The sequence below is a fragment of the Strix aluco genome, chromosome 2, assembly GCF_031877795.1.
Source record: "Strix aluco isolate bStrAlu1 chromosome 2, bStrAlu1.hap1, whole genome shotgun sequence".
Classification (NCBI taxonomy): Eukaryota; Metazoa; Chordata; class Aves; order Strigiformes; family Strigidae; genus Strix; species Strix aluco.
The window spans coordinates 9,074,844-9,101,659 of NC_133932.1; the positions used below are offsets into that span (position 1 = coordinate 9,074,844).

General features: G+C 40.7%; 1 protein-coding gene across 2 annotated transcripts in view; it reads right to left on the reverse strand.

The window, feature by feature from the left end:
- Positions 1-26,359, reverse strand: part of LOC141917668 (ephrin type-B receptor 5) — an 84,867-nt gene extending 58,508 nt beyond the window's left edge. The window contains exons 1-4 of one of the 2 annotated variants that reach the window (XM_074811049.1): positions 25,981-26,359; positions 23,907-23,965; positions 20,881-21,011; positions 8,565-8,783 (exon numbers count right to left, since the gene is read on the reverse strand). In XM_074811049.1, the coding sequence (XP_074667150.1) occupies positions 8,565-8,658 (94 nt within the window). In that variant the 5' untranslated portion in view covers positions 8,659-8,783; positions 20,881-21,011; positions 23,907-23,965; positions 25,981-26,359. The remainder of the gene's footprint in view (positions 1-8,564; positions 8,784-20,880; positions 21,012-23,906; positions 23,966-25,980) is intronic. The other variant, XM_074811058.1, reaches the window with a different exon arrangement.
- Between the last annotated feature and the right edge of the window lie 457 nt (positions 26,360-26,816).

Consider the following 26,816-nt stretch of genomic DNA (forward strand, 5'->3'; position numbering starts at 1 on the left):
AAGTATAATGCAACTAGCCCGTGGAAACTCTAGGAGAAAATAAAATAGAGAAAAGTTAATCAGGGCATGGAAAGCCAGATAAAAAGTGAGAAAGGAAAGAAGAAGAGAGAAAATAGAGAAGTCTTGCTCAGCAGCCTGGGCTCTGCCACAACGAGGAGGAAGCATATTCTCCAGACAGTTTCTCATCAGTGAGCAAGGTAATCTTCATCAAGCACATGAATATTTCACAGGTGAACAGATACAGGCAGCCTAAAGCAGACAGAACTGTCCCTGTCACAGTGAGTATTTTAAGTCAGGAAGCATTAGGAAAATAAGAAAAGTACACAAGAATGTTGTGTGCATAAATCTCACTTGGTGACCTATGGTCAAAAGTCCCTCGTTAACTTTCTTCTTTTTCTCCCTTTCCTACTGCCTCTATGCCTTGAATCAGATCCTCAGTCACACTAGCTGCATGTACACTTATAAATCTAACAGGCTGTTAGACTGCTCTCTGAGGAGTATGGTTCACGTTCACGTGGCTAAAAACTCCAACACCACAGAAGTGCATGGTTGCATCCGAACCATCTCTCATCCTAACCTCTGACTTATGCCTAGGCACTGTTTAGGAGCAGGTTAGTTGGCATGGGCCAAACCCATGATAATGTGGGTATTAACCTGTGCTAATAATTTAACAGTATGAATGACTACGTAACAGTGTATAGGTATAAGCCTTTACTCTGCCACTTTATTAGTACTGATGCAGCATTCCCTCAGTGTATTGGGCCACATTAGTATTCTGCTGCTCTTCAGCGCAGATAGCAATGATCTGCTTGGCTGAATTTACCAACCAACCTGGAAGAAAAATAGCTTTCTATCTTGCTCAAAATCAAGGGTCGTGCAAGATCAGATCAGATACGGGCCCAGAACAGTCCATAATGCTTCTAGAGACCACACTTACTCAGGTGACCTCAGAGTATCAACAAAATATTTCACTTTGGGTTAAAAATGAGGAATAATCAAGGCATCTGAGCAATCTGGAGGCTTTTAAACACATGAAAGACAATTCTTCTTTGACTCCTGCTTTAATCTTATTTTTGAAGACTGAGATTCCAATTTCTTATTAAGACTCTTACTTTAGTTCAAAGAAGAGAAAAACAGCTGATGAGAGATTCTCCTCTATTTCTCTTCCCTAAACTAAAAGAACCCATCATCTTTTATAGCAGAGTCAAATGGATTCATTACACTCTTCCTAAAACAAAATTCAGAATTAACTACACTCTCAGTTCAGTGTCCTCTGTTCTTGCAGGCCAGAAAGGGTGAAAAAAAATCCCTAAGACTTATGCTAGTACCAGTCAATACTTATGCCACAAACCAATCTCTTGGGCTGCACTATACTATAATTTCAACATCAAGACCAACTGGGCAGAGGTTGGAAGTTATTACAGATTATTATTACAGATCAGGCTGCTCAGAATAGGCACGTTAATGATTTTCAGATTTTGGTTAGCCTATACTTTCAAGCAAGACACTTTAGTGCTTGTATTACAGGCAAAAATGTTCCCCTGATGCAAGGGAGGATGACAATTCACCCAAGGATGACTGACCCTCTGACAACCTTCATGAAGACAGAGATCGCCTAACAGCTTTCTGGATTGAAGAACACTTGTCCTCAGTGTCTTAATAGCAGAGTGGTGCACAAGGGAATTCTACAACACAAGTCTAGGCAAACTATAGCCACTGAGAAGAAAACTGATCCTGAGAAGGCAGTGAAAGAATCCCTTTACCTGTGGGATGAGAAGCTGGTGCTAAGAATGACCAGACCATAGAATCACAAAATGAATCAAGCTGGAAGGGAGGTATAGAGGTCATCTTGATCAACACCCCTCTCAAGACCAGGCTAAATTACAGTAGGTTGCTCAAGGCCTTATCCAGTTTAATTCTGAATATAACCAAATGTACATGTACATTGGTAGATAAGGCAAAGGGCACTAGGGTAGAAGGTAACAATCAGAGAGTTTGCTTTGCTATGCAGCACCATGCCCCAAGCAGCAAAGCTCTCTGGCTTAACAGACTTCTTGAAAAGAACTTAAATATTACTGGACTTATTCTGCCTTGTATGATCATGCCTTGAACACGAACAAGTAGGAAGACCGTGAATGCTCTCTTAGAGAGGGCTGGAAAGAGAAAGTGTTCTCTGGGCTTGTGCAAAACTATTGTTAGGGGTTGCCAAATCCAGCAGCCTCACATAAGCAAGGCTGCTGCACCTCCATGTCCCCACGTCCAATCAATAACAAGGTTGAGTGGGCATTCCCAATAGGCACACACACAAACACACACGGCACATATACAAATGGCCAGCCACGAAGATCAACACATACAGAAACACTCACCAGTCATGCAAACAGAGAAAGCACCACCAACGGCCTCATCCTGCTCCCCTTTCTGGCTGGTCAGGATGAAGGTCTGTTAGTGGGAAATACATACGTATTTATACACAATATGGATCCCTGCAATAACTGTCCTTAAACATTCAGTCTCCAGTAGCTGACCTCTGGATCTGTCGTCTCCCCATTTGCTGGCACCTGTACATATAAGCACCTGAAGCTTGCAGCCCCAGTCCTATGCCTAGTATTCAGACACCCCCACTCACTTTTACATCCCTTCACTCACTTTTACATCCCTTCACACACAGACACAGGCACACTATGGACCCTCTGCTAACTGGTTTTAGGCATGCAGTCCACCCAGTAACTTGTCCTGGATTCTCATTCTCTTAGGTTGCTGGCACTTGAACATGTGAGCCCCCAAGGCTCACCGCCAGTTGCTGTAGTGCTGCCCCACTCCACAGAACCCCACTTACACATACAAACACATGGAGAGGCACACACACTACAGACTCCTCTAGTAACTGGCCTTAGACATCAGTCTACGCAGCAGCTGGCCTTTGGATCATCTTGTCTCCGGTTGCAGAGATACACAGTATACAGACAGGACTCTCAAAGAACCCCCAGAACTTATGGTCTCCCCAATAATTGGCCTGGACCTCTTGAGCCCCTCAGAAGATAGCTCCTCCAGCTGTCTCGGTCACAGGGACACACACATAAAAACAGGCATCTCATTCACCCCCAGACTCTATGGTGTCTCCCTGGCTTCCCAAATCACTTACTCTACTAATCAGATAGTCTGGCTTGGTATTTGCTAGAGATCACAGACACACTCATATGAATTCACTCACTCCAGTTGCTGGTACCACAGATGCACAGATCCTATGACCCATGGTCCAACTTGGGTTCCTGGGATTTGATTTTCATCCACCCCAGGCTCTTCAGGTACTGGCAGCACTGACACATGGGCCCCTATGATCTTTGGTTCAAATCCATTTGCTGGCATTTAAATGTCCACACACACAAAATAAAAGCCCCCTCACCCAGGTAACTAGTGAAAAATTGAATTTAATAAGAAGATAGGATAGACTGCGGTGATCAGGTGCAGGTCTGCACGCGTACTGACCAACAGCCTGTTTACACATGATTGGCCCCTTATCTCTATTTTCTCACACCTGATCCTCCTCAAAACCACTTGATCTCTCCCTTTCCCCACCTATAGTTCCTCTTCTGAACAACCCACGGTAAGTTTTGCAGAAGCCCCAAATGATCTTCCCTTCATCCCATAATAAATCCCATACACCTGTTGGCAGTAATCCCCCTCAATCTACAAGGTGTTCCAGAGAGCACTTCCATTGATTTATCTTAACGAGTTTCATTCCCTCTCAGTGGGCTGATCACACTCCTGTGATAGCCCTGGGAGAAGCTGGGTCAGGGTGCTTATTTCTCCGTTAGGTTATTTGGGTTCCCCTGCCTGTCATTGTTCCTCTGTGCTCCTTTGAGTGTGGGGAGAGGAGCCTTCTATCATGCAACTGAACAAATATATTTATATATGGGGGCTATCACTTGGAGACACAATACAGTGAAACCTTTGGGAAACCTTAAATATACTAGAACTTCTTCCAAAACTAAACAGCTATTGTAGTGAAGTAAATAATATATCAATGGCTAGTGACATATGCAACTGCAACAAGTACTTATTTTTCAAGAATGAGTTGATGAAACAAGTAAAAAACCAAACAAAAATAGCCAAAAATTCCCACTTACTACTCAATACAAAGATTGCTGTTGTTTTTTAACAAAGTCTGTCTTTTTTACAGTTCAGCTATGACTTAACACGAAAAAACAAGCTACAGAGTTATAAAATATGCCTCCTAATATAAAAGAATATATACAAAACCAACCTATATGAGACAAATGAGTTTGACCTTTTTTTTTGGATAAATCTATATTGTGAAGTCATTCCTGCCGTGAATGTTCCTGTATTACTTCTGTATTGGCAATTAATAGAAGAAGCTATTTGAAGCCAATGAGATATGTATTTAGTGACTTCCATGAAGTATAATATTTTCTGACTACTTGCTATGTCAGAGCAAAATGCTGATACTATCAGAACATCAAGGTTGTGATCCACATGGAGGAATTCTCAGACCCCAGTCAGGAGTTATGCACCATCTGTGAAAGGTAACAGCCAAATGGTCTAAGATATGGAAATACACAACTATTTGCAAGGTAGCACAGATTTTAAGCTTTATGAATGACTGTGTAGTTTTCCCTTTACCTGCCCTATCCTTTTGTTAAAGCTCTAGGGAAACTGTCAGGATTAGCATGTTGCACTAATTCCTCTGCTGATGTCAGGAAATGCAGATATCAGGAAATTAAAAAAAGGACTTTAAATGCTTAGTTTCAACTTTGCATATGCAATCAAATTAAATTATTACCTACAACCTTCCTAGTAATTTGATATAATATGCATTCTTCCAGAGTTTAACAGATTCATTCTGCAAACACCCACTGTTGAGTCTAGAACTTACCCAACTGCCACTGCCATCAAACCGGCTACTTCATATGACAGTGTGATTTTTAAAGTTTATCTATGTTTTCCTGCTTTTTTTTTTCATAAACATTAAAAAGTGATCTTGGGTCTGGTTTCACTGAAGCATAAATTGAAGTCCCAGATACTGTATATTACAAGAGTACAGTTCTTTTCTTTGAAGCTTTAATTAGCTTTGAATATAAACAGTCTTAGCTGCAGCATGAATAGCCTCTACTGTCCTACTGGCCTCCAAGCAGCAAGAGGTAGCCTGCAGCTTGTGAACAGTTTCAACACAGGGCCATGGTACACACCTGGGAATCTATTACGGGAGAAAACAAATCAAGTGGAGCTGCTAAGCCTGACCAATGGGATAACCCAGACACCCCTCCCCTTACAAACAAGCTGTACATCCAGCAGTCCTATTCACCTTCTGAATGTCTACAACAGGAGATTCCTCTGCCCTGGGCTTTCCAGGCATGTGGCAAAGTGTCAGGAAAGAACATAATGGGAAATCTTTGCTGGGATTTTAATAACCTGTGTGAATCACAAGCAAACGAAGTAAAAAGTTAATTTTACTTCCCCCCCCCCCCCCCCCCCCGCGAAGTAAAATAACATCCATTTAAACTTTTCTTTGTATATAATAAAACAAAAGGCAATGGTATTTTTTACTCTGAAGATTACCTTTGAGGAAAGCATAGTTTTCCTTCACTTCAAAAACAAGCCAATTTGAGCAATCAGTACTTCTTGAATACAACCTTGAATTTCCAGAAGATATTTAGAAAGGTTGTCCAGCCATTCTGCAGGCTGGAGAGTTTGTTGTAAAATAAATGCAGTCACTCACATGCAGAACACATCATTCCTTTGGAACATATTTAATGAGTTCTGCAAAATGAACTTGTGTTTACAGCTGTAAACATTTATAACTCAGTCAAAGCAAAACCAATATTCCACAGAAAATTTAACTCTGTGCTCTTGTAAGAGCTATTTCATTAGCAAGTTATCACTTGCTCTCAGCTATTTTTACTATAGCCCATCAGGCATTCTTAAATTCTGTGCTTCACCAACTTTTACAATCAGAAGGGTTAACCTACAAAAATGTTAAATGATAAATTGTAGACAATAATTACATACATGTATAGATACTCACAGAAATAAAATTTCTGTGTATTTCTTTACATATTTTTGAAAAAAAGGAAAAAATCTATTTTTTCAGCCAGCATGTAGCACAAAAATAATGGTCCCCAAACTAAAACCTCAAAAATGTGCAGAGCCATAATCGTGGGAAATTCAATCTTAATGAAAACTTTTGTGCAATCTTGTTTCCTTTTATAAAGCTAAAATAGTAAGTTTACAAATATCTTCTGTTTGCAAAACAGTTTTCCGTCATGTTTCCCGTTCAGTTTTTTTTCTAGTCTAAAAATCATGCCTGGAAAATTTTTGATCGACATGCTCATTCCCAGTGAAATCAGTGTGTCCAAATACTAGATTTGTATCAAGTAAGTTCAGCCTAATGATTCATTTTTATGCATTAAAAACAACAACAATAACAACAAAAACATCTTCAGTTGCTTACAAGAACTTCTTTACTTCTGATTCATGAAGGGGTTTAAGGTCCCATTAGGTCCTGTAAAAGGGTGCTGCTTTCCTTATATCTGAAAAGCATTCTGCATAAAAAGTATTTGCTCTTTTCATAATGCCTAGAAAGGTGGTTTGAATACTTTGGTTATTTTTCTTCCCCTCCCTACAGCTTCTCCTTCTTTTCTTAACAACTTACATTAAGGTTTTATCAAAATTGGTTTTCCCCTTTTAGAAAATTTCAAAGCTTAGTTTGAGACAAAAAGCAATTTACATTGAGCCTGTTTAAATCTAACTCAAATGCCTGAGAAACACTTGGAAGAAAGATTACCTTAATTGATTTTCCCACTCAGTCAGTCCTCTTCAGTTAGAGGTGAGACGTATTTTAGACACCATCTAAACCTTCTAAGAAACCTTACAAAAACTAAGGACCAAAGTGGATGTTCCCTATATTTTTCAACTTAAATCTGAAAACTGAAGTTCAAGTTTCTGCTATATACAATAATGAGTCAACAAAATGGCCATGGGCCTTTTTTCTTCCTGATGGATAACTCTGTAGTAAAGCAAAGCATTCTACATAGTTATCACCAGACTTCCCTTCTCCTAATGCATAATTCTTCTCTGCCTTTTGCCACAACAAAAATACTTACTTCTGAGATGCAAATTACCTTTGGAGTGCAATCCTAGGACCATGTAGTACAGTCATAATGCAAGGTGCTGACACCCCTGACTGAATTGAGAGTTGAAATTCAGCTCATGGACACCTTTACTGCTTCATCTCCATAGGCAGAATTTTACTGTCCTATTTTAATCCAGGCAATTCAACCATGTGATCTGTGAAGCTGTATCACACAGTGTTTTCTAAATTCCAATCACTGAAATCCAAAAATGTCAAATCCTATAGGCATCACTGAGTTACTTCAGATTTGCAGAGAATGGACATTTTCTGTCCCTTTTCCATCTCAGTTCCTCTATCAGTTACACTAAGGAATAACATTACTTTGTAAAATCATTTTTAAACCAGCAATTAATAGAGTTGCAGACATTTAAGAATTTGTGTTATAATTTTACATCAGTTATTTCCTCCCTGAACTTCCTCCCATTCCATTCCCCTCCTAGTAAGAGAAGGAATGCTTTAACAAGCTTTCCTCTTTATTAGCAAGAAAAAAACAGTAGTTTTTTCTTTGCAATCTCCATCCTCTTTTTCTTAGATCTCACACTATTCTCCTTTCCCTTATTCTAGGTTTTTCCTTCCTTGTCTCCCTCTGATTCCCTCTCTCCCTCCCATCCTTTTGCAGAGGCTTTCACATATGCAAGAGATGAACATTCATCACAAAGCAGTACAGTTCATTGAGCAAATGTAGCTGCAAGGATATTTCTTGGAACAAACAAGAGGATTGTTTACAATACCTCTGCCCCTCTCTAACTCTCTCCCATAGTTCTTATCTCATCTCATCTCCTGTTCCCATCACCCTCCCTCCTACCATCTGTTCTTTCTTCTCCCATTTTCTTGGCCTCTCCTTTCTCCTGTCCACCTTTGCTCTGTGCTGTCTTCACTGATCTCTCCCTCCTCTCCTCTGCTGGCTGAACACGAACTGCCTCTTCTTGTTAAAGCAAAATATTTTCTCCATATCTATTACATGAGGCAAGTTGTTCAGATGACAGAGACAAAAATTTCTGATTTCAGCCCAGTGGATGCTGCCTTGTAGAACGACATACACATCATAAAACCATGTTTTATGAAACCATGTTTCATAAAACAAACATGGTGCAAGAACAGGAACACAAGAGTCAAATACATGCAAAGCATAAACAAAGAGCTTATTCCTGGGGCAAAAAAATTATTCTTTCAGACTGTCACTTCCAAGATAGCTAGTAGAAATATTCATTAATGGTCCTTCATAAGAAGGTTTGCCTGTCCCACTAGAAACAATACTAATATCTTTTTACATCTCATGAGATAGTGATCAACCATCAAAGAAAGACACGTGCTCAATGCTTATCTGGACTAGGATAAGCATACCAGAGAGCACACCTTTTTTTTCTCTAGAGAAACTTAAGTTGTTGAATTATATAAAATCTGTTCTTACCTTCTAGCGAGGTGACTAGATGAAAGAAGCAGACCATCCAGAGCCAACCCATTCCCGCCACTCTTCTTGCACTGATGCCAGCATTAGAATCCATGAAGATTCTCTGTAGATAGCACCATCTCCAAAAAGCCACACACCACTACCTTGAAATGGCCAAAGATTTCTTGGGGTATTTTAATATCTTTCCAATCAAAGCACAGAGGCCTTCACACAGGAATACTGGTTAAGAAAAAACAGAAGGTAGAAACAGAAATCAGGTCACAATAATAAAGAACTGGCAGTTTCTACACATCCACTCCATCATTTACTATTTTCAAGATACAGGTGAAAAAGAGTATCACAGACCCAGTATTTACCATATACCCACACCTCCCACCTCAACATTTCAGTCCCAGTTGTTTTGTACACTGACAGTACACACAGATTTTGAGACATTCATGACATCACTAAGAGTGGTGTTCCCAGATCAATGTTAATCTGTCCTACAATATAGGCTGTATTCTTACTTAAAGCCTCACCCTTTGCATCTATGACAATGTCTCTTGGACGATGTCCATTCCATTACCCCTGTATGCTTTCCAAATTCTGTCTCTTATAATTTACACTTTGCCTTTTAAGGACTTTGCAGGGCAGTGGCTATGACAGGAGAGTTTTCACCATTTTTGACAACACAAATCTACACTGCTGACACACTTGTGTCAGCAAGCATTTCAGATTTGCATTTCATTTGTCCCTTTAAGCATATGACTGTACAACACTATTGAAGATGGACAGTATTTTTCCCATTAATATGTTGTAGGTGAAGAACTAAACATTGTGATATTTAAGGTCAAATAGGGAGCCTGCCAGGTTACAGCCAGGAAAAGCACACAAGTCCAAATTTATTATCTTAAATGGGAAAAAATCCAAGCAAAACCAAACAAAACTCCACCACCACCATTAAGAACCTGATATAAAGACTTATTTCACAGTCGGGGAGCGGCATGTAGCACTGCATTAGATCAATCCAGCACAATAATTTTGCTAAGCAAGGTATTTCTGGCTCCATTTGCCCAATACTCAGCCCATGGGATAAATATCATGGTAATATGTAGGTTACATGCAAAAAGCCAGTATGTTTTGTTTCTTTAGGTGCTCTTTGCACAGAGCATTGAAAACACTTCAGTGTCTTCAGTGAGACAGCGAAGCATAGCTACAGAGAAAGAAAAATGTCTGAGGCAATATAGAGAAATGGCTCAATAACTTGGCTGAAATAGGGGAGAGAAGAGTTGGAATTAAAAGGGGCAGCCTCACTGCAATAATCTGAAAACCTAGCAATGGGGGATTTGAGCAAGTTCAGTGTAGCAGAGAGAAAAGCAGCCTGGGGAGTATGATAAAAGGCAATGGAGTGCAATTTGATGTGCTTTACTAAAGAGATGGAGAAATTACTGGACAGGATGGAATAGTTCTTACATTGCCCTTAATGAGAACCTATATACCAAACACAGATGAAATACAGGCACCCTGGGCATCACTAAAATGTAAGTAAACTAAAGGGACCTCAGGAAGAAGCAAAAACTTTGATGAGGAAAGAGAAAAATAAAATCAGTAAAGTATAACTGAGAAAAAATGAAGATTAAAATAGTATAATGGATATAATACAGCTACTGCATATTAGTTTATGAAGCACGTATACACCACAGAAGAAAAACACCACTGGATGAAACTGTAAAAATGAGAAAAATCCAGGCTGAATGATCAGAAAACCCTTCTTTATAGAAAGAACTATCCAAGAACATAGAAGTGTTCTCCAGGAACAGGGCTGAAGACTGCTGCCTGAGACACCAAAACCAAGACTTGGTACACCAGAATCAGGCCTGCATGACTACTCTACATGGAGACATAATACTCAGCATTTGTCTTGCCAGTCAATCCATAACATTGTAACATCTAAAAGCCTATTTTTAAGGCCAGCCAACTCCTGAGAGATGGGGACTTTTAAACATTCATTTTGAAGGCAAATAAATGCAGAACAGAGGTCAAATAAACTGAAGAAAACTTTCATTTCAGTCAGCAGGGCTGCATTCATTACTGAAGGTTTGAAAGCAGCCCACAGTTCAGACCTTCTCAACGTCACCGAACGAGTGGCAGAGCAGGAAACAGAACCCAAATACACTCTGGCTGCTAGATCTCAGGCCAAAGTCTTGAACTTAACTAGGTAATATGTAAGGAGGAAATCAGTTTGCTACTGCAAAACAGATAGAACTAAGAAAACCCTGCTACCAAGAAGCAAACACAAAATCATTTCAGGCTCCAAGGAAACCAACTGTTCCCCTTCCCCCCCTACCTGCACATCTCTCTTACAACATCTGTTCAGCTGACCATGGCAGACCCTGTATCTCAGCAATGTTGCACTGCTCTTCGTGAGGCCTTTGTCTAGATTAGACTGGAAAATTATTTTTCCCTGAAATAAACTGTGGCTAAATGAAAAAGTTGGGTTTGATTTAGCAGTTAAAAAAGGTAAATCTGTAATTTTTTTGATTCTGCCTCTTCCACACCTCAATGAAAAATGCTTACTCCACAATGAAGGATAGAGGAGAACATTATGGAAGCATTTAAGGTAGAGTAGGAGGGAAGTACTAGCCTCTCTGAATTAAAGAGTACCAAGCCCCTAAATTACTAACCACTGCCCTGCCCTTCCTCCCAGTACTTGATGTGTGCAGAATTTGACTACACCCAAAGACACTCATCTTTCATTCTTCAGTTCTCCTACTGTTTCTTCCCTACATCAAACTACTTAAAACAGAAACCTCAAACCATGCCGGCTTTTAAATGATCCTCTTCTCTTGTCTACACAAGCACCTTTCCATGGCCTTCTCAGCTTGTTACTTCTTCCAAAATCACTTTCAGACAGACTACCACCTCTCTTTGCTACAGTATTGTATACACTATCCCCCATTCTCCTCCAAATCCAACTGCAAAGTCATACACCTTCCCTGGACAGGATCCATCAATAAACTTAATTAAATACCCGTTCTCACCCTCTCTCTCTTCCAGCTACATAGAACTTGCCACCCATGCACCGGCTGTCAATTCTTCTTATGTTAACCCTTTCATCAAGGATTCTACACCATTTTGGGCATATACTTCCTTGGCTAGTGGAATGATCTCCAACTCCTTGGAAGTCCTGAAAAATCATAAAGCATCTGAAAAGCATGACAGTTCCTGAGGAACCAAATGTCTTTTAATGATTCAACCCTATAAAACAGTGAAGATGCCAAGCAGTCAGAAAAGACCAGTTATATATTGCCTTTGCTTTAGTACCAAGCTCCAAGAGACTGGAGATGGAAGTCTCCAGGTTATCTGCTTACGTCATTCACCAATGCTATTATGATCGTTTACTTTGGCACCATCACTGTGGTATCTAGATTACCAAAATTTAATTATGTTCAAGATCCCAATAGGAGAGATTAATAAAATCATCACCAGTATTTTCAAGAATCCTCGTTTCTTAGCTGAACAACCAGCGAGGGAGAAGAGTTCTTCAGGAAGTTTGTCAAGGCAATGGAGATTCCTCAGCTTCTTTGGGCATCTGTTCCAGTGCTGAACCACTACTGGGGATTTTTTTTTTTGTTCCTTATATAGTCAGAATCTCCCTTGCTCTCTTCTGTTGTATATCTCAACAGAAGAGAGTCAGCTCTTGCCCAGCATCTCAAAGCTTCTTCTACAAAAGACTGCAAACACAAACCATTTCAGCTGGAAAGCCTTGAATGTGAAACATAGTATGCCTGGCTTAATGGCACTGTTTGCAACCTGTTTCTTCTCACCAGCCAGCCAGTGCTGTAATTTCTCACTTTTTCTGAGCTCAATCTTGTAGTGGGAACACTTTAGTACAGTCTCCAGGCAAATGATGCTCAGTGCTACAAGATAGTAGGAATAGTGTTCCCATATGTACTAGGACAACTGACACTTATACAGGTCTGTGCTCATGAGATTTCTGTCACAAAGGGGGCTGCTGTGTGCCCATCCTGTATCTAAACTGTGGCAAACTTGAAGTATTTCATGCAGCTAATATCTCTGCAGCAGTTTCATTATGCAAATAATAGATTCCCTCAAAGTTCAAGCACTGTCAATGATGACACCTGAAGAGCCAGCCACAGGGCACTAGTGTTGCTAAATGGGTTAGCGTTGATCCAAAATTCTCTTACATCAGTGCACGTGTTTTTATTAGAAGAGAAGCAGATTTGCTCCTAGGTTTGTGTAGTCACTTATTTTACAGTACCCCAAAGGCATATGTCTTGACTCTTGATGGAGGTGGTCATGCACATGGCAAACCTAAGAGGGATCTTCTCAGAATGGACTCCTTTTTTTCTTCTGGGTTTGCCTGGCACTCTGAGACTGATCAAGAACAGTGACAACTAGATATAAACTGTATTAATTCTCTTCTGGCCACAGGTTCTGATCGACATAAGCTTTAAGGAAAACCCCTTGCTTTCTAATCATTTTGATTCCACCCATAAATCATTAGACAGATCTTCACTGAAGCATGTTCTAGCTTAGTATGCAAACATTATGTAGCTACAGATGAGAAAGTAATGCACATTGATCCTACTCTCCTCTGACAGAGACCATCTGCAGAACCTGACATCAAATAGCAGTTAAGCATTCATCTGAATCATGAACTTGTTTGGATTCTGCAGGAGGAATTCAGGCACTCCTTTAGGATTAATAAAAAAGCTAGGATTGTTCAGGCACTGCACAAGCCTCCTGGAGAAAATATGAGCACCTGGCAGGTTCTTCCTCTCCATGAATGGAATGTAGCTGTTGCTTTGAGTTCTGTGAAATTAGAGCAAACCAGAGGCAGCAGGAAGACCTATTAGTCCCATAGCCCCCAATTTCTACATGAGACCTAAGGGTAGTTCCAATATTCTATTCACTAAAAGCTTACAGGAGCTTGATCCACTGCAGAGAGGATGCTTCATCCTGCACTGCTTTGTAGAAATCCCAACTCTAATATCGGTCCAAGTATCTTATTCCCAGGAGGCATGGAGGCAAATGGAAGCAATGGGGCTGTCAACACAATACAAAATTTGTCAGTTCTTAATCAAGTGTTCCTTATGGCCTTCCTTATTGGAAGAACGTTTGTGGGTTTGAATGTGTGGTCAAGAGAATAGTAATTCTGCATTCTTTAGTGCAAACTACACTTCAAAGCACAAGAAAGAACACTGAAGAAGATGAGTGTCCATCTGACCCAAGTTTCCTCTGTGTATCCAGTGCCAGGAAGAGGTGCTATATGGTGACAGCTTCCAAGCCTGGCCTGTATGTGGTCTACTCCCCTACTATTCCTCTAGTATTCACAAATACAAGATTAGAATTACTGGAGAGTATAACCCAATCCATTCCCTTTAGTATCGCTTTATGGTTTTATCTAATCCCTGTTTTGAACTTGCAACACATTTGAAAATATATCTATCCCTGTGCAACAAAGTACCTTTATGTATTTTAAATTGTTCTACTAATAGAAGCTGAAATCGTTACAATGCAAGATTTTTACTCTTTCTATTCTTCTTAACTGTCCCAAGAACTTTTCCAAATCGTCTTATTTCCTCCCACTGGAACAATGTTTCTTCCTCCTCCATTGTTAACTGACTCCTCTAGGCCTCTTTCACAGTAGAAATCATTATATGGGTATAGCTTCCCTCCGCTACACTTGATTCAACAGATTTCCCTCATATTTGTCATACATCATCCTCACACAAAGCATCTGGATGCAAAATAAATACACCTCAAAAATTCTTCAGGGCAGAGAAAATGCTGTACCTTTGCAGGCACAGTCTTTCCTCCTCTTGCACATTTTGCACTATGAATCATAACAGCTTAATATTATCTCTCGGTGAGAAGCATTAAAAAGATAAATGAGCACAACATCTGGGAGAGTCAATAAACTACTATTCCAATTAATTTGTGCTGCACACTGATTCATCACATTTAGGCAGAGTACAAAAAAATGGAATTAATATTTTTCATTCATGATAAACAGGGAACCACAGTAGTGTTATACATCAAGCAAGAGGCCTTTCCTCTCCTTTCCCCCCCAAGTTCTCTCCTACCATAATTGCTCCTTTGCCACTGAGATGCCCTTGCAGCTACAGTCACTCATCTCACTAGGATAAATCTCACAATGCTGTTGTGAAAAGCTGTCACTCAATGCCTGTGCAACACTTTGAGCATGACATAATACTGTCTACCTTCTTTCTTAGACAATAATTACAGTAACTGCTATACACAGAAAACTTTCTACATCCCAAACAGGAAGTGAATGGGGGGAGAGCAACACATAATTTATCGCTCAAGGTTTTAATATTACGATGTTAATGTGTTCTTCTTAAAAAAATTTTTTACTGGGGCACATATAGAGGCACAGAGAAATGTTTAATTAAATATATAAATCATTTCAATAGTTTCTGTATATCCTTTTATCCTCTGTTACTATCTGAGATTATTTTGAATGACTCCAAAATACTTTTAAAATATCTGAGAGCGGAATTTGTAACAAAGCCTTGTGGAATTTTTATGGTCTGTTCAGTTTATTAATTTAATTTTGAGAGAAAGGCTGTAGGTGCTAATGTATAACTAATCTTAAAGGAATTCTTCCTCAACAATGTGCTTCCTAAAAGATTTCCTCTAGCTGGCTTGATCATTTGTTTCTTGATTATCTAAATAGGGTTGTGTCTGTGTCTTTGGGGATTCTTTAAGTTTACAACGACAATCCAAAGGTTGATTTTGAATGCTCTCCAAAGAAAGATTTATTTCCTTGTTTACCATGGAAACACCAGAGTCTTGAAGCTGATCTTCCACACTGATTACACATTTCCTAGTGGGATCCAAGTTAAGAACTTCCATAGCCCTTAAAGGGAAGTGATGCTTATTTTAATGAATTTTTATTAAGCCTTTGAGGTTCGGATAGGGTGCCCAAATTGAAAGCATAATCAGTCAAACAATCTCTACAGTCAGTAGACTGAGATGAATTATCTTCAGTAGGTATTTAAGATCTGCATTAATTAAAAAAGAGAGCTATGGACAGCTAAACAGTCCCTTCCAGATGACTCCTTAGGTGCAGCCTAAAGGTATCTGCGGAGATTCTGAGACTCTGTGCTGTCTTCCAACCCATACAGGTGGCCACATTAACATTTCTTTAGATAACCACAGTGCTTTCCTTTAAATCTCTCTTCTCTGCCATGACACATATACTTGGCTAGGGAAGCCTCACAGCTTTTCTTGTGACCCTAGTTTATATTCCTAACCAAAAATTCATTCACCACTGCTCTGTGTTTCTGCAGACTCTCTCAATGCCTCCCCATTATGCTTCTGCTACGCCTAACAAGAGGGACACTGATCTCTTGAAACTTGCAATTTAAAAAAAAAAAATTTAAAATTAAAGATACAGATTATTTCTTCCACCTGCTTATTACGTACCTGAATTACATGCATATTAAGTACAACAAAGCTCCTGAACAAAATCTCTTTCCACCTCTTGGATTTAACTTAATTGACAATTTTTATAGTGATGAGTGTACTTCTCAAAGAAACATTGGTAATTATACTCAAGCTTCTAACATTAACACCTGGAAGCAAAATCCCAGCTCTAGAATATTAATGACGTTATAGAATGAAAAATGTGAATAAATGCATTGTTGTGTATGTTATCCATCACTTGCCTGATAGAAACGCTCCTAAAAAATAATAGGAATTGGGGTGGCAGAGAAATTACTCCCTTTGAATTTTCATAGAGTAAATAAATGAGACTGCAGAAAGAAGAGGGAGAAAAAGAATCAGCAGGTTCCCATCACATTTATCTTCTTTGATGGAAAGAGAAGACAACAGCTGTACCTACTGGGTATAGTTTCACTGTGCTCTTATCAATTTTACTTTAATTTCTCAGGAAAATTCTCTCAGCACAACTGTGCACAGATTCCTGCAATGTACTTTTATCTATCTGGAAATAAACAGGATGTTTTCAACTTCAAGTATGATTTACCTTTAACAAGTATACTTTTATCTGCACAAAAGGAAGACATAGGCTTCAGAGAGGAAAAAAATAGGTAATTTACAAGATCTAGGGCACAGAAGCAAACCTTTCTCGAGCACTGTCTAAAAGACTGTATTTCTAAAATCCTAAGCACAGTATTTTATGTTTAGGGGATCTGACTTAAGTATCCCTTAAGATGGCCACATTATTAACTTCTAGGTGAAAAAATCCTGTGGTAGTAAAAATTCTTTGAAAATTGACATTTCCTTCTCTGGTACAACTGGCAATAGCTAAGTTTAAGTAAACACTGCAAATTTCACAGTAATTTTATGATAGAACAAGTTTGAAAACAAGGAAAAAGATGCATACTGTTATGGCATTAAAAAAGGGAAGGGAAATAAAACTTTCACAAACAGCATTTAAACAAATGACATGTGAATTAAAGTGTATGTCCCTAAAATCATGTTCTCATCTACTCAGCAATGCTGATCTTGCTTCTTTTTCATCTGAAATTAAAGTTTAATTATATACCAAGTTCTGATTGCTGATGGATGCAAAATGATATAGATGCCAAGCACAGTGTTAGCATTGGCCAGACAAGCAACACCACAAATCAGACAAATAACCTTGACATTTGCTGACCAAGTCTGCAAGAGCATCTGCAAATCTGCATAGACAAACCAAGAACAGAGCTGCAAAAGGGCATTAAAGGCACTGTCAGGACGCTGGAAAATAAATCAAGGGTCTGAAGCATTGGGTGGGGGGAAAGGTGAGAGTTGCTTACAAAAATAAGATATGGATAAGCCTAAGAAAAGGGATATGTTATACTAATACTGTTTCCCATTTTAAAGTAAGAATATAGCCTTACATGGCATGGCTAGAAATATATGAACTAAGATCTATGCACAAACACTCAAAACATATAATGGAGGGCAAAAACCAAACAGAATGTTTTTCTTAAACTGCTCTTTGTGGACAAAAGTTTTCAAAGCCCTTTAGTAAGGATTAAGATTTTCTTCAGCTGCCATAAAGGATCTTAATTTTTTTGTAAAAATATTCTTACTGTCTTCATCTCTAATTTTGCTTTTGACTTTACGAGGGTTTTACAGTAAGGAATATTAAGCATAAGCAGAAAATGCATGCTATTCATATTCACAGTATCCAAACTTATGCTGTCCATTAGGAGATAGTGGCAGCACTGACAGTCAGTTAAAAGATAATGGGTCCTCTTCTATGGGAAATGCCTGCATTTTGAAATTGCCTTTCATTCCATGAGAGAAACTGACATTTCAAAACATACTATAAAAAGAACTAATAATATTAAAACATCTTCATTTAAGTGCTGCTCTTTTTATTAACCTCTTTTCTGGCTTCAGGGAAGCAACTTGGGTTTTCAGAGAATGTGCTTCATGATTTAAGGGTTAATTATAACTACTTTCTTCCATTTTAATCAGTTTCACAGCCTTGGGCTGTCATAGAGCTTGGTTCTCAAATTGTTGGCTGCATGCATCTGCAGATAGAGGCTACTTTTATTTTTAAAACTATTTAATTATTAGCATTATTTATCATAACTTTTTTTTTTTATTCCTGTTAAGAGATCAAGGAAAGAATGCTTCTGTGTAAAACAAGGCAGAAAAGCACTGAATCACTTTACCAACTTGTTAACTGTCCTGATCTTTCTGTCCAAAACTCTTCATGCATTTGATTACCAGCTAGCTTCCATCTAATCATACCCTCACACCTATTGCAAATACAAGTTTTCAAGCTCATAAGGTTGCCCTAATAGAGGCCTGTAACATAACATATCCCCTGAATGGAAGTGGGAATAAGAAATTATCTTCAGTCAAGCTGATTCCCTTACATTTTGCTGACAGCATCAACAGGCTATACAATACACAAGCTTTAGCTCCAGCACGTAAATTAGAGTGTTTGATGTGGAAATATATGCACAAAACTAGGAAGCTATGAGGGAGAGAGAAAATGGCTTAGAGAAAAGTTATACCATACAGTTTTCATCTTTATGACCACTGTTTGCCTAGATGGGAATTCTGTCTGTTCCACCATTAGTTTGAGCCTCATGTTCCCATTAGGCACTAAAACACTACAAAATAAACCTGCACTGCACTGATCATACTCCACAGAACTGCACACCATCACTAACGATAGTCTATCTATAACCATTTTTGCAGGAGGTGTTACTTCACTGTGCAGTAACAAGCAACTAGGGAGCTACCTTGGTAGCAATCTCTCAAGGCACAGTAAGAACACCGAGACGGGAACTGTGAAATCCAGAACTTATTCTGGGAAAACTTTAAGAAAATAGATGATTTCTCCAGTTTTGTTCTCTTCAGCTCCAGTCTTCAAATCCATAATCTTCAGTTAGTCTTCTTCCCTCATATAATACCTTGGTCTCACTGTTAAATGACTGAACTGAGCAACAAGAACAGACAATATAAGGGTCCTATTCAACTTCAGAAACATCTGACTTGGTCTGAAACACTGTTTCTTTTACCTTTTGTCAGTGATATATATATATATATTTATTTAGAGGACAACATTAATTATTCATGCTGGTTCAAGGCTTAGACCAGGCTCTCACTTTGATTTTGTGATTTGAGTTGCCCAAAATTGGCTATTGTCTAGGAGCCAGTTGAAAGAGCAATGGGGCAGAAAAGGCAGCTTGAAGAAGAGAAGTGAGATCAAGGCTGCAAAGAAGAGACAGATGACCTGAAAGGGAATCACTGGGTGGAACAATTAGCTGAGTTCAGTGAAGCACCATAAGGACCCCATGTGTAGCAAAAGCGTGTTAGAGAGCCCCACCAAAAATTTGAACTTGCCACTGGCAGAGCCTGCAGAGCAGCCAATTCCATTCTCAGGTCCTTCCCTCCTCTCCCATCCTGCATTTCCAGTTTGTTGTGCCACTAATACTTCAGCAGAACAGAAAAAGTCTTGAACAGAAGAGGGAAGGCCAAGTGGGTTACAGTAGAAAGATATTTCAGGCTCGCAGCATCTCCTTCCAATGCATGTTTGCATCATTTTTCATGCTGGAGATGAAGGCAGTAACATATCTCAGAGCTCGTCCTGCTTCCTCTGTCTCAAAGGCTTATTTATATTTCAGTGTGGATGCTGGGGCTCACTGCTCTTGCTATAGCCATGTCCAACTTTGAACTAAAGGATTACACCTAAAATGGAGCAAGGACAACACACCACTTCTTTCCTTGGATACCAACCAGCCTTGGTTGTAACACAGCAGATCCAAGATACATTTTCTGTCAGGAAGGTAGTCCCCCCCCCTGTTGCTGGTGAGACTGTAATAATAGAAACTAAAAGGGTGGGATGGGCATCTTTACTTAGACAACATCTGGCCTACAGTTCCCAGTCAACTGCAGGATTTTTGTCTCTATATTCCTTTAAGCTTTCCTAGTTATATTTTTAAATGACATAAGCAATAGAGCTTCCATGATTCCCTACAATCTACTTAGACCCTTGGTGGAAGAAAACATGCCTTAATACTGAACCTGAAATCATCTACTTCGGGCAATTTGAAGTAGGCAATTTACTTCAGCCACATTGCCTAGGATCCCATCAATACTCTCCCAGGTACTATAGATACTCCAGAGGAACCCTTTTTCAGTCATTATTAAGCTAGTTCTTTTTAATAGCATGTCAAAAATTCCTTGTAGTTTCCTAATCACTGCTGTTGCTCTTCACTGAGCTCCCAGTTCATCAGTGTGTGGCAGAGAAGTTCACACAAATACAAATAGCCCATATGCATTTGGATTAGCACCATAAAGTCAAGGATTTCAACACCACAGGTTCAGAGGCACAAGAGAAAATACAGTAAAAAATACTGGGCTGATCTGCTATGGTCGGGGGCAGGGGGAAAACAAGGTCTTTTTCAAAAGAATTATCTAAAAAACAATTTTAAAAGAACTTTCTGAGGTTTTAGGGCATGTTCCCCCTTCCCACTCTGATTTCTACCCATGTAACTCTTTATAACACTATTAGACACAGCGGGCTGATACAGACTATCAGTCAAGAGAAGCAAGACAACAATTCAACAAGCCTGTCCCGATCCTTTCAATTAGAGTTGTCCAGTAGGTGTTATTTTACTTGCTTTAGCTTAATTGTTTTAAAGAATTGAAGATTTTTATTTTTACTCTGTTTCCAAAGACTGATTTGTTTTCTTTACACCCTGTCACCGCACACATTCTTTTGGGGGTAATTCATTAGACAGAATCAAAAGAATCTATTTAGGACACGATTTTTTAAGACAGGTAACAGGGATCTAGTCATTAATTTGATTACCTTAGTTGCAGGAACCTCAAGCTCTCTGAGACCATCCAAAGCCACTTCTAATTCAAGATGGGTAAAATTATCCATGAGAAACATGCAACTGTCAACACGATTCTTCCAGTCAGCGTTAGGAGAACTTTTAACTGAAACAAGGAGCACAAGTCATGCATCATTCCCATTATGTTATTTCACCAAATGTCTTTCTGGTGCTCAGCCTGGGGCTCTGAGCATAAAGGTGCTACAGTAAGGCTCCGAAAGAAAACTAATTACTCTTCAGCATCTGACTCCACATACGTGTCCCAGCAGAAAACAACACCAAGACGCATGCAAACTACAGAAAATTCCCTCTGTCAAGCCTCTATCTATCTGCTAGATTTTAACAGATCACTGATTTATGCTCAGGTCAGCACAATTTGTTCTGAAATCATGTTGCACTGCACCTTTGCTGATTAGATGCTGGAGGAGGAGGTGGCCATTAAGATCCTCTCCGCACTAGTAATTAAATGAACATTCCTCAACAGAACTATTTCATTCCTGATACCATGATGATGGCAGTGATAACCGCTGACATGGTGGCCCCTTTATGAACAACACATGCTCCACATGGGATTAGCTAACTCACTGAAAAGTGAAAATGCCAGTACATATTTGCATTCCCATTACTGCTGGAACCAGTTCAAATCCTACTGACATTAACAAGGGAAGGGACCATCTGGGAGACAACTGCAGACAAGCATCCCAATCCAGCTGTGCTTCTAGCAGCTTCTTCCTGGCTCAAAACCAAGAAGGAATAATTTCAAACATCTTCCTGGTGCAGAAAGCATTTCACACTCTGCTTACTGGAATCAAACTGATCCTAGATGTGAGTGAAACAACATTTGGAAATTCAAACAGTTTTATAAACAGTCCAATTTGAATTTCCAAATTGAAATTATTCAAAAACTGCTCAGAAATCTCCACAACAATATCCCTCTTGTGACATCCCCCCTCTTCTGAAAGAATAGTTAGGAAGATAAGAGAGTTCTGCCAAGGAACCCTGCTTCCGTTTGTGGACATCCTCAGGATCTGAAAGAACCTGCGGTAAGCCTGATGTTAAAGGCCTCCACACAGGCATCTGTAACCTACACACTGTCTCTGAAGTGGTCAGCTGGGCCAAATAGATTCATATCATGTGAGTGTTTTACCTTAAGTGGGAGAGAGATCAGGTCATTTAGGGAGCTTTGAAAGCTTTATAGTAACTTGGAGGAACATCTATATGCTAAAACTGAAATAAGTTACAAAGAGTTAGTAGTCCTCAGTCTCTGGCTTCTAGGGTTTAATTACATGATTTAGACACCTTGGATATTTTCCAGACACATGGTACAGGGAGAAAACCTGCATTTGGAAACTGCAGAATCAGCAGAGGAATCATTTACTTGGCAAGCTTGGGGAGAAAAAAAAAAGAAAAAGCCTGTCTGAAAATGAAGTCATGTATGTTTTAGTATACAGGTCTGGGCTGGTGGGAATTTCCATCCTAAGGTGAACCAAGACCTTAAGGACCTATAGCTTTCATATGTAAGGCTATATTTTTTCGACAGGATAGGCTGTGTTCTCATAGTATCCAGCATCTTCTCTACTCCCAGGATAGCACTTTTTTTATCTTCTTTAAGTGTTGTTGCGTGCATACATGGGCATGCATGCATATGGAAGGGTGCGTGTGCATGTGAAACATCTGAACAAAAATCTTCTTGACGAGCAAGCTCTGAGTAGCAGACGCACAGGAGCCTCTGGAGGCATGGAAAGTTGAAAACAGTGACTAGAAGCACTTGAGTTCCAAAGCTGCTTCTTTTCTCAGAAGTGGTCTCAAAAACAATCTTCAAGTAGCACCTCTGTGACAGGAGCATCAGCCTGCTCCATGGTGACTTTGTAAGAGGCAAGACAGCATCTTCCGTATAAAATATTGTGCCAGTACCTCCATAAAGTACATAGTTTTATTTTTTTTAAAAAATATCACATGTATTAATAGTACACTTAAAATAAAATACTATTCCTGGTGGCAGAGGAATATTTCTTGAAAGCACAACACATGCTTTTGAGAAGAAAGTACTATAGTTCTTCTCTTTGTTAAGTTTAAAACTTCTTGTATAAATCAAACGCGAGAAGAGTGACAACATGAAATGGCATTTTCTTACTCAGCAGATTTGCTGCTCACATGTCAGAGTACCGTGGCTGACATGATCATTAAGGAGTTTGTATCCTTTTTGGGGTCTGTTTACGTAGCACAGTTGGCACCACTCAAGACAGAGAGCTAGTCTGCTGCTGTAGAACATCTACAAAATTATTTACAAAATCCATGTAAGTTATGCTTGTGCATACCCCCTGAAGTCCATGACACTACATGGTTGCCAAAGAGAGCAAACATGGAGACAAGAGGGATGTCCAACCCAAGACTTAACAGGCAGAAGCTGATTGGTAAGGCTGCAAAGAGTTGGAAAACTGCTGAATCTGTGGAGTCAGTAGCTGGAAAAAGTACATTAACTGTATTGCTGTAAGATGATATAAAACTTACTAACAAAATATAAATTTTCCTCTTTTTAAACAGTAAGATATAATAGTAATATAATATTAAAGCAGGTTTAAGAACACACATAAGAGAAAATAATGACAAAACTACAGGATGCCTATCAGTTTCCTCCTAAAGCTTAATCAACTTTATCTTCATAGAAATGAGTCTTTTATAAATTTATATAAATTTATAAATATAAATTTATAAATTGTGCAACTTTAAATGTGCTCTAAAAATACTTTGCACTCATCTGTAGGGACTTTAGGAGAACCTTCCACACAGGGCGTGCAGAGGTATAATGCATGGATACCAAGGAAAAGCAGGTTTTAGGGGGAGCAGACCTGCAGAGGGAAGCATTCCTGAAGCCAGAGGAAGAGCATGCATAAATCTCATAATAGTGCAGGTATCCAGGGAAGGAGAGATGACCACAAAACAACTCTATCTTAATGGAGGCACACAGGGTAAGGGGTGAGAAACTATAATCATCTCTTACATGATTCTCTGCATACAGCATGTGCAGTAGCAAAGGGGAGAAGGGGAAGACATCTGTACCTGGGCACAAAGAGGAATGTACACAGTGAATATGTACAGGCAAAAAGAAGACAATTCTCAATGGATTGAGGGATCAGCTCTCTGTCAGGCACATCTGCTGGCAGCCTATGGAGCATGCTGGAGAATAAGCAGCTGTCTCCTTGGAGCCACCAGCTGCCTCTCCCCCAAAAACCATTAACACTGTGTCATTGGTCAGCCTTCAAGTCAAATATAGAAGGCAAAGACAGTAGCAGCCTTGGGCAAAAGAGAGAAGACATCTCCCCCCCAACCCCCTCCAAAAACAGTCTCTATAACCCAAGCTGTTCTTGCCACAGCTAACAGCTTGGAAAAGCTGAGAACCTCAGAACAAAGCAAGAAAACATGCTTTTCTGCAGGGTTTCAGTGATTAAATTAGAAAGGATACAATCCTGCTTCATACAAGCTCCAATGCCCCAAAGTCATGGTATTTCCAAGTATCAAAGCACATGGCCATACAAACAATTCTGTGCAGCTCAGTGCAAGCACAAGGAAGTTAAATAGGACAGAACTCAGAAGACAAGAAAAAATGTTTAGTGGCTAGAGGGACACCATCATGTGTCAAGGAATTAAACACTGCGCATGTGTAATCTGGCTAAGAGGACATGCAAAAGGCAGTAAAGGATGAAATTACGTGCAGTTTTCTGAGGATTGCCAAAACACTAGCAAAATAAACTGAAGTGGTGCAAGGTGTTGAATTTAGGGAATTAACTTCTAGAGAAAAACTGATACTATTTTCAGCACAGAGATCAGGTAACATCAAAGAAAAGAGATTATTAGATTGTGGATTATCTCTTTCCTGCTCCCAAACGAACCTCAGCATTGGAATTACTTCAAACTGGAAATGAAGAAAGACCTAAAAATAGTCACTACATCTTGTGGCTTGGGGCAGGTGGATGGGCTGTGACTAAACAAGAGGTGCACCCACGCCCAGTTTCCATGTTTCTGATTAGAACCTACATAACAAGAAAGAGGGGAGCCTCCCTTGTTCATCCCAGCTGAGAGTGCAGATCTGTCTCTTTAACAGATGTGTCCCATGGCAGCTACTCTTCCCACTGTCCTGACCTTGTTATTTCCATTTGCCCTCTCACTCTCCTTCCTCATCAATCTGCCTGACTTGATATCACTGCTAATGAATGATGCCCCTTGGGAGATATGCTTCCCCATCTTTACTCTCTTATTTCTAGAACTTGTGGGGGAGGCAGGTGATATTCACTCATCTCCCCAACTGAATGAGTGTGGTAACGGCAAGAGGAGCTTCAGAGTAAGTGAAATCATCTCCGTGGATCCATGAAAGCCAAATTTAAAGTTACCCATCACAACAGCCCCTCCCACATTCACAGATTTATTTAGCATGAGTAGTAGTAACTTGCATCATCTCCTTGAAAAATAGATTAACATGGCTTTTCTCTGCCACAAGCACTTGCACAGCCATCTGTCTCCCACAAGAGCATTAAACAACCCTACCCACAGCGAAGGCCACAAAGCCTTCCTTGTATCACTCCACGAGGATCAGGAACCTACAGCAGCATACATCTACCCCAGCCTTCATGCTTCAGAGACTTCAAAGGCAGCGTTTAACTATGGCTCTTCAAGGAGCAAGAGAGAAACAACAGGCATAGGAGAGGACCAAACACACCATGCATGTGTGGAAGATACCCGGTTTGGATAGTGATTTCCGTGAGCAGAGAAACTGTGACCCGATTTCATGCAGCTTTTCACTCCCTGTCCGCACACAGCACCTCACAGGAGAGGTGCGCTCGGGGCAGGGTCTGTCTGGGCGCTCCGAGAAACGCAGCAGACACCAGGAAGGGAGAAAAAACCCACAACCTGAGGAGTTTTAATCCCTTTCAGAAGTAGTACTCGTTTGTTCTGCGTCCCCCCCCGCCCCGGCTGGCAGACACCCGACAATATCCTCGACCCTGGCTCCCTTCCTCAGATCTCCTCGGCCGGACTCTCAACGCCCTTCCTCGCCGGCCCGCTCGCCCGCCACATAATACCTTTTGCAGGACTTCAGCAACACCTCCTTCACTTCCCAGCATTACTCAAGCAGTTTTCGCAGGAGCCCTTCCCGCTATAGCCGTGCCGACCGGCCCACTGGCATCAGAAAAGTTGGACAAAGACCATTTTCGCCACGTAAGTTACACGATCTCCACGAGTCAGCGCCAGGTCCCTCTCGCTCTGCACCCACTGCCGCTTCGTCCCCTGGTCCCGGTAACAGCCCTTGGCCCTCGATTTATGCCTTCAACTAGTCGGATGGTTGCGAGCAGTCCCGATCCTTGCGCTTCTCTCCAGGCCTTTCTCTGAGAACGTTTTTTTCCTACTCTCCTCTCCCCGGATCCCCTTCCTACAGGAGTCTCTCTTCCTCCCGCTTCCTAGGATCTGCCTTATCCCTTTCTCCAGGCTGCTCTCTCTCGCTTTCTCTCCCTCCTCCCTCCCCTCCTCCCTCCCCTCCTCCCCTCGCCCCTCCTCCTCCTCCTCCCTCTCCCCCCCCTACCCCCCCGACCTGCTTTCCTTTGCAGAGGCCCAGCCGAGCGCGGCGGCAAAGGGGGAGGTGGGGGCGGCGGCAGCAGCCACTACTGTCCCTTCCGCGGCGGTCGCCACCCTCTCTCCCACCCCCGCCGGCTCCCCTCCCCCCCCCCCCCCCCACCGCTGGCCAACAGCCCCTCTCCTCCGGCTGCCGCAGCCTGGGCTCGCAGGAGTGAGGAGGGGCGCAGGCCCGCCCTCCTCCCACGGTCGCTGCACGGGGCGGGACCACGGGCGGCACCGGGTTCTGGACGCCGATTCAAGTCTCGGCTGCTCAGGCTCCCTCCCGCTTCCCCCACCCCACCGTCCT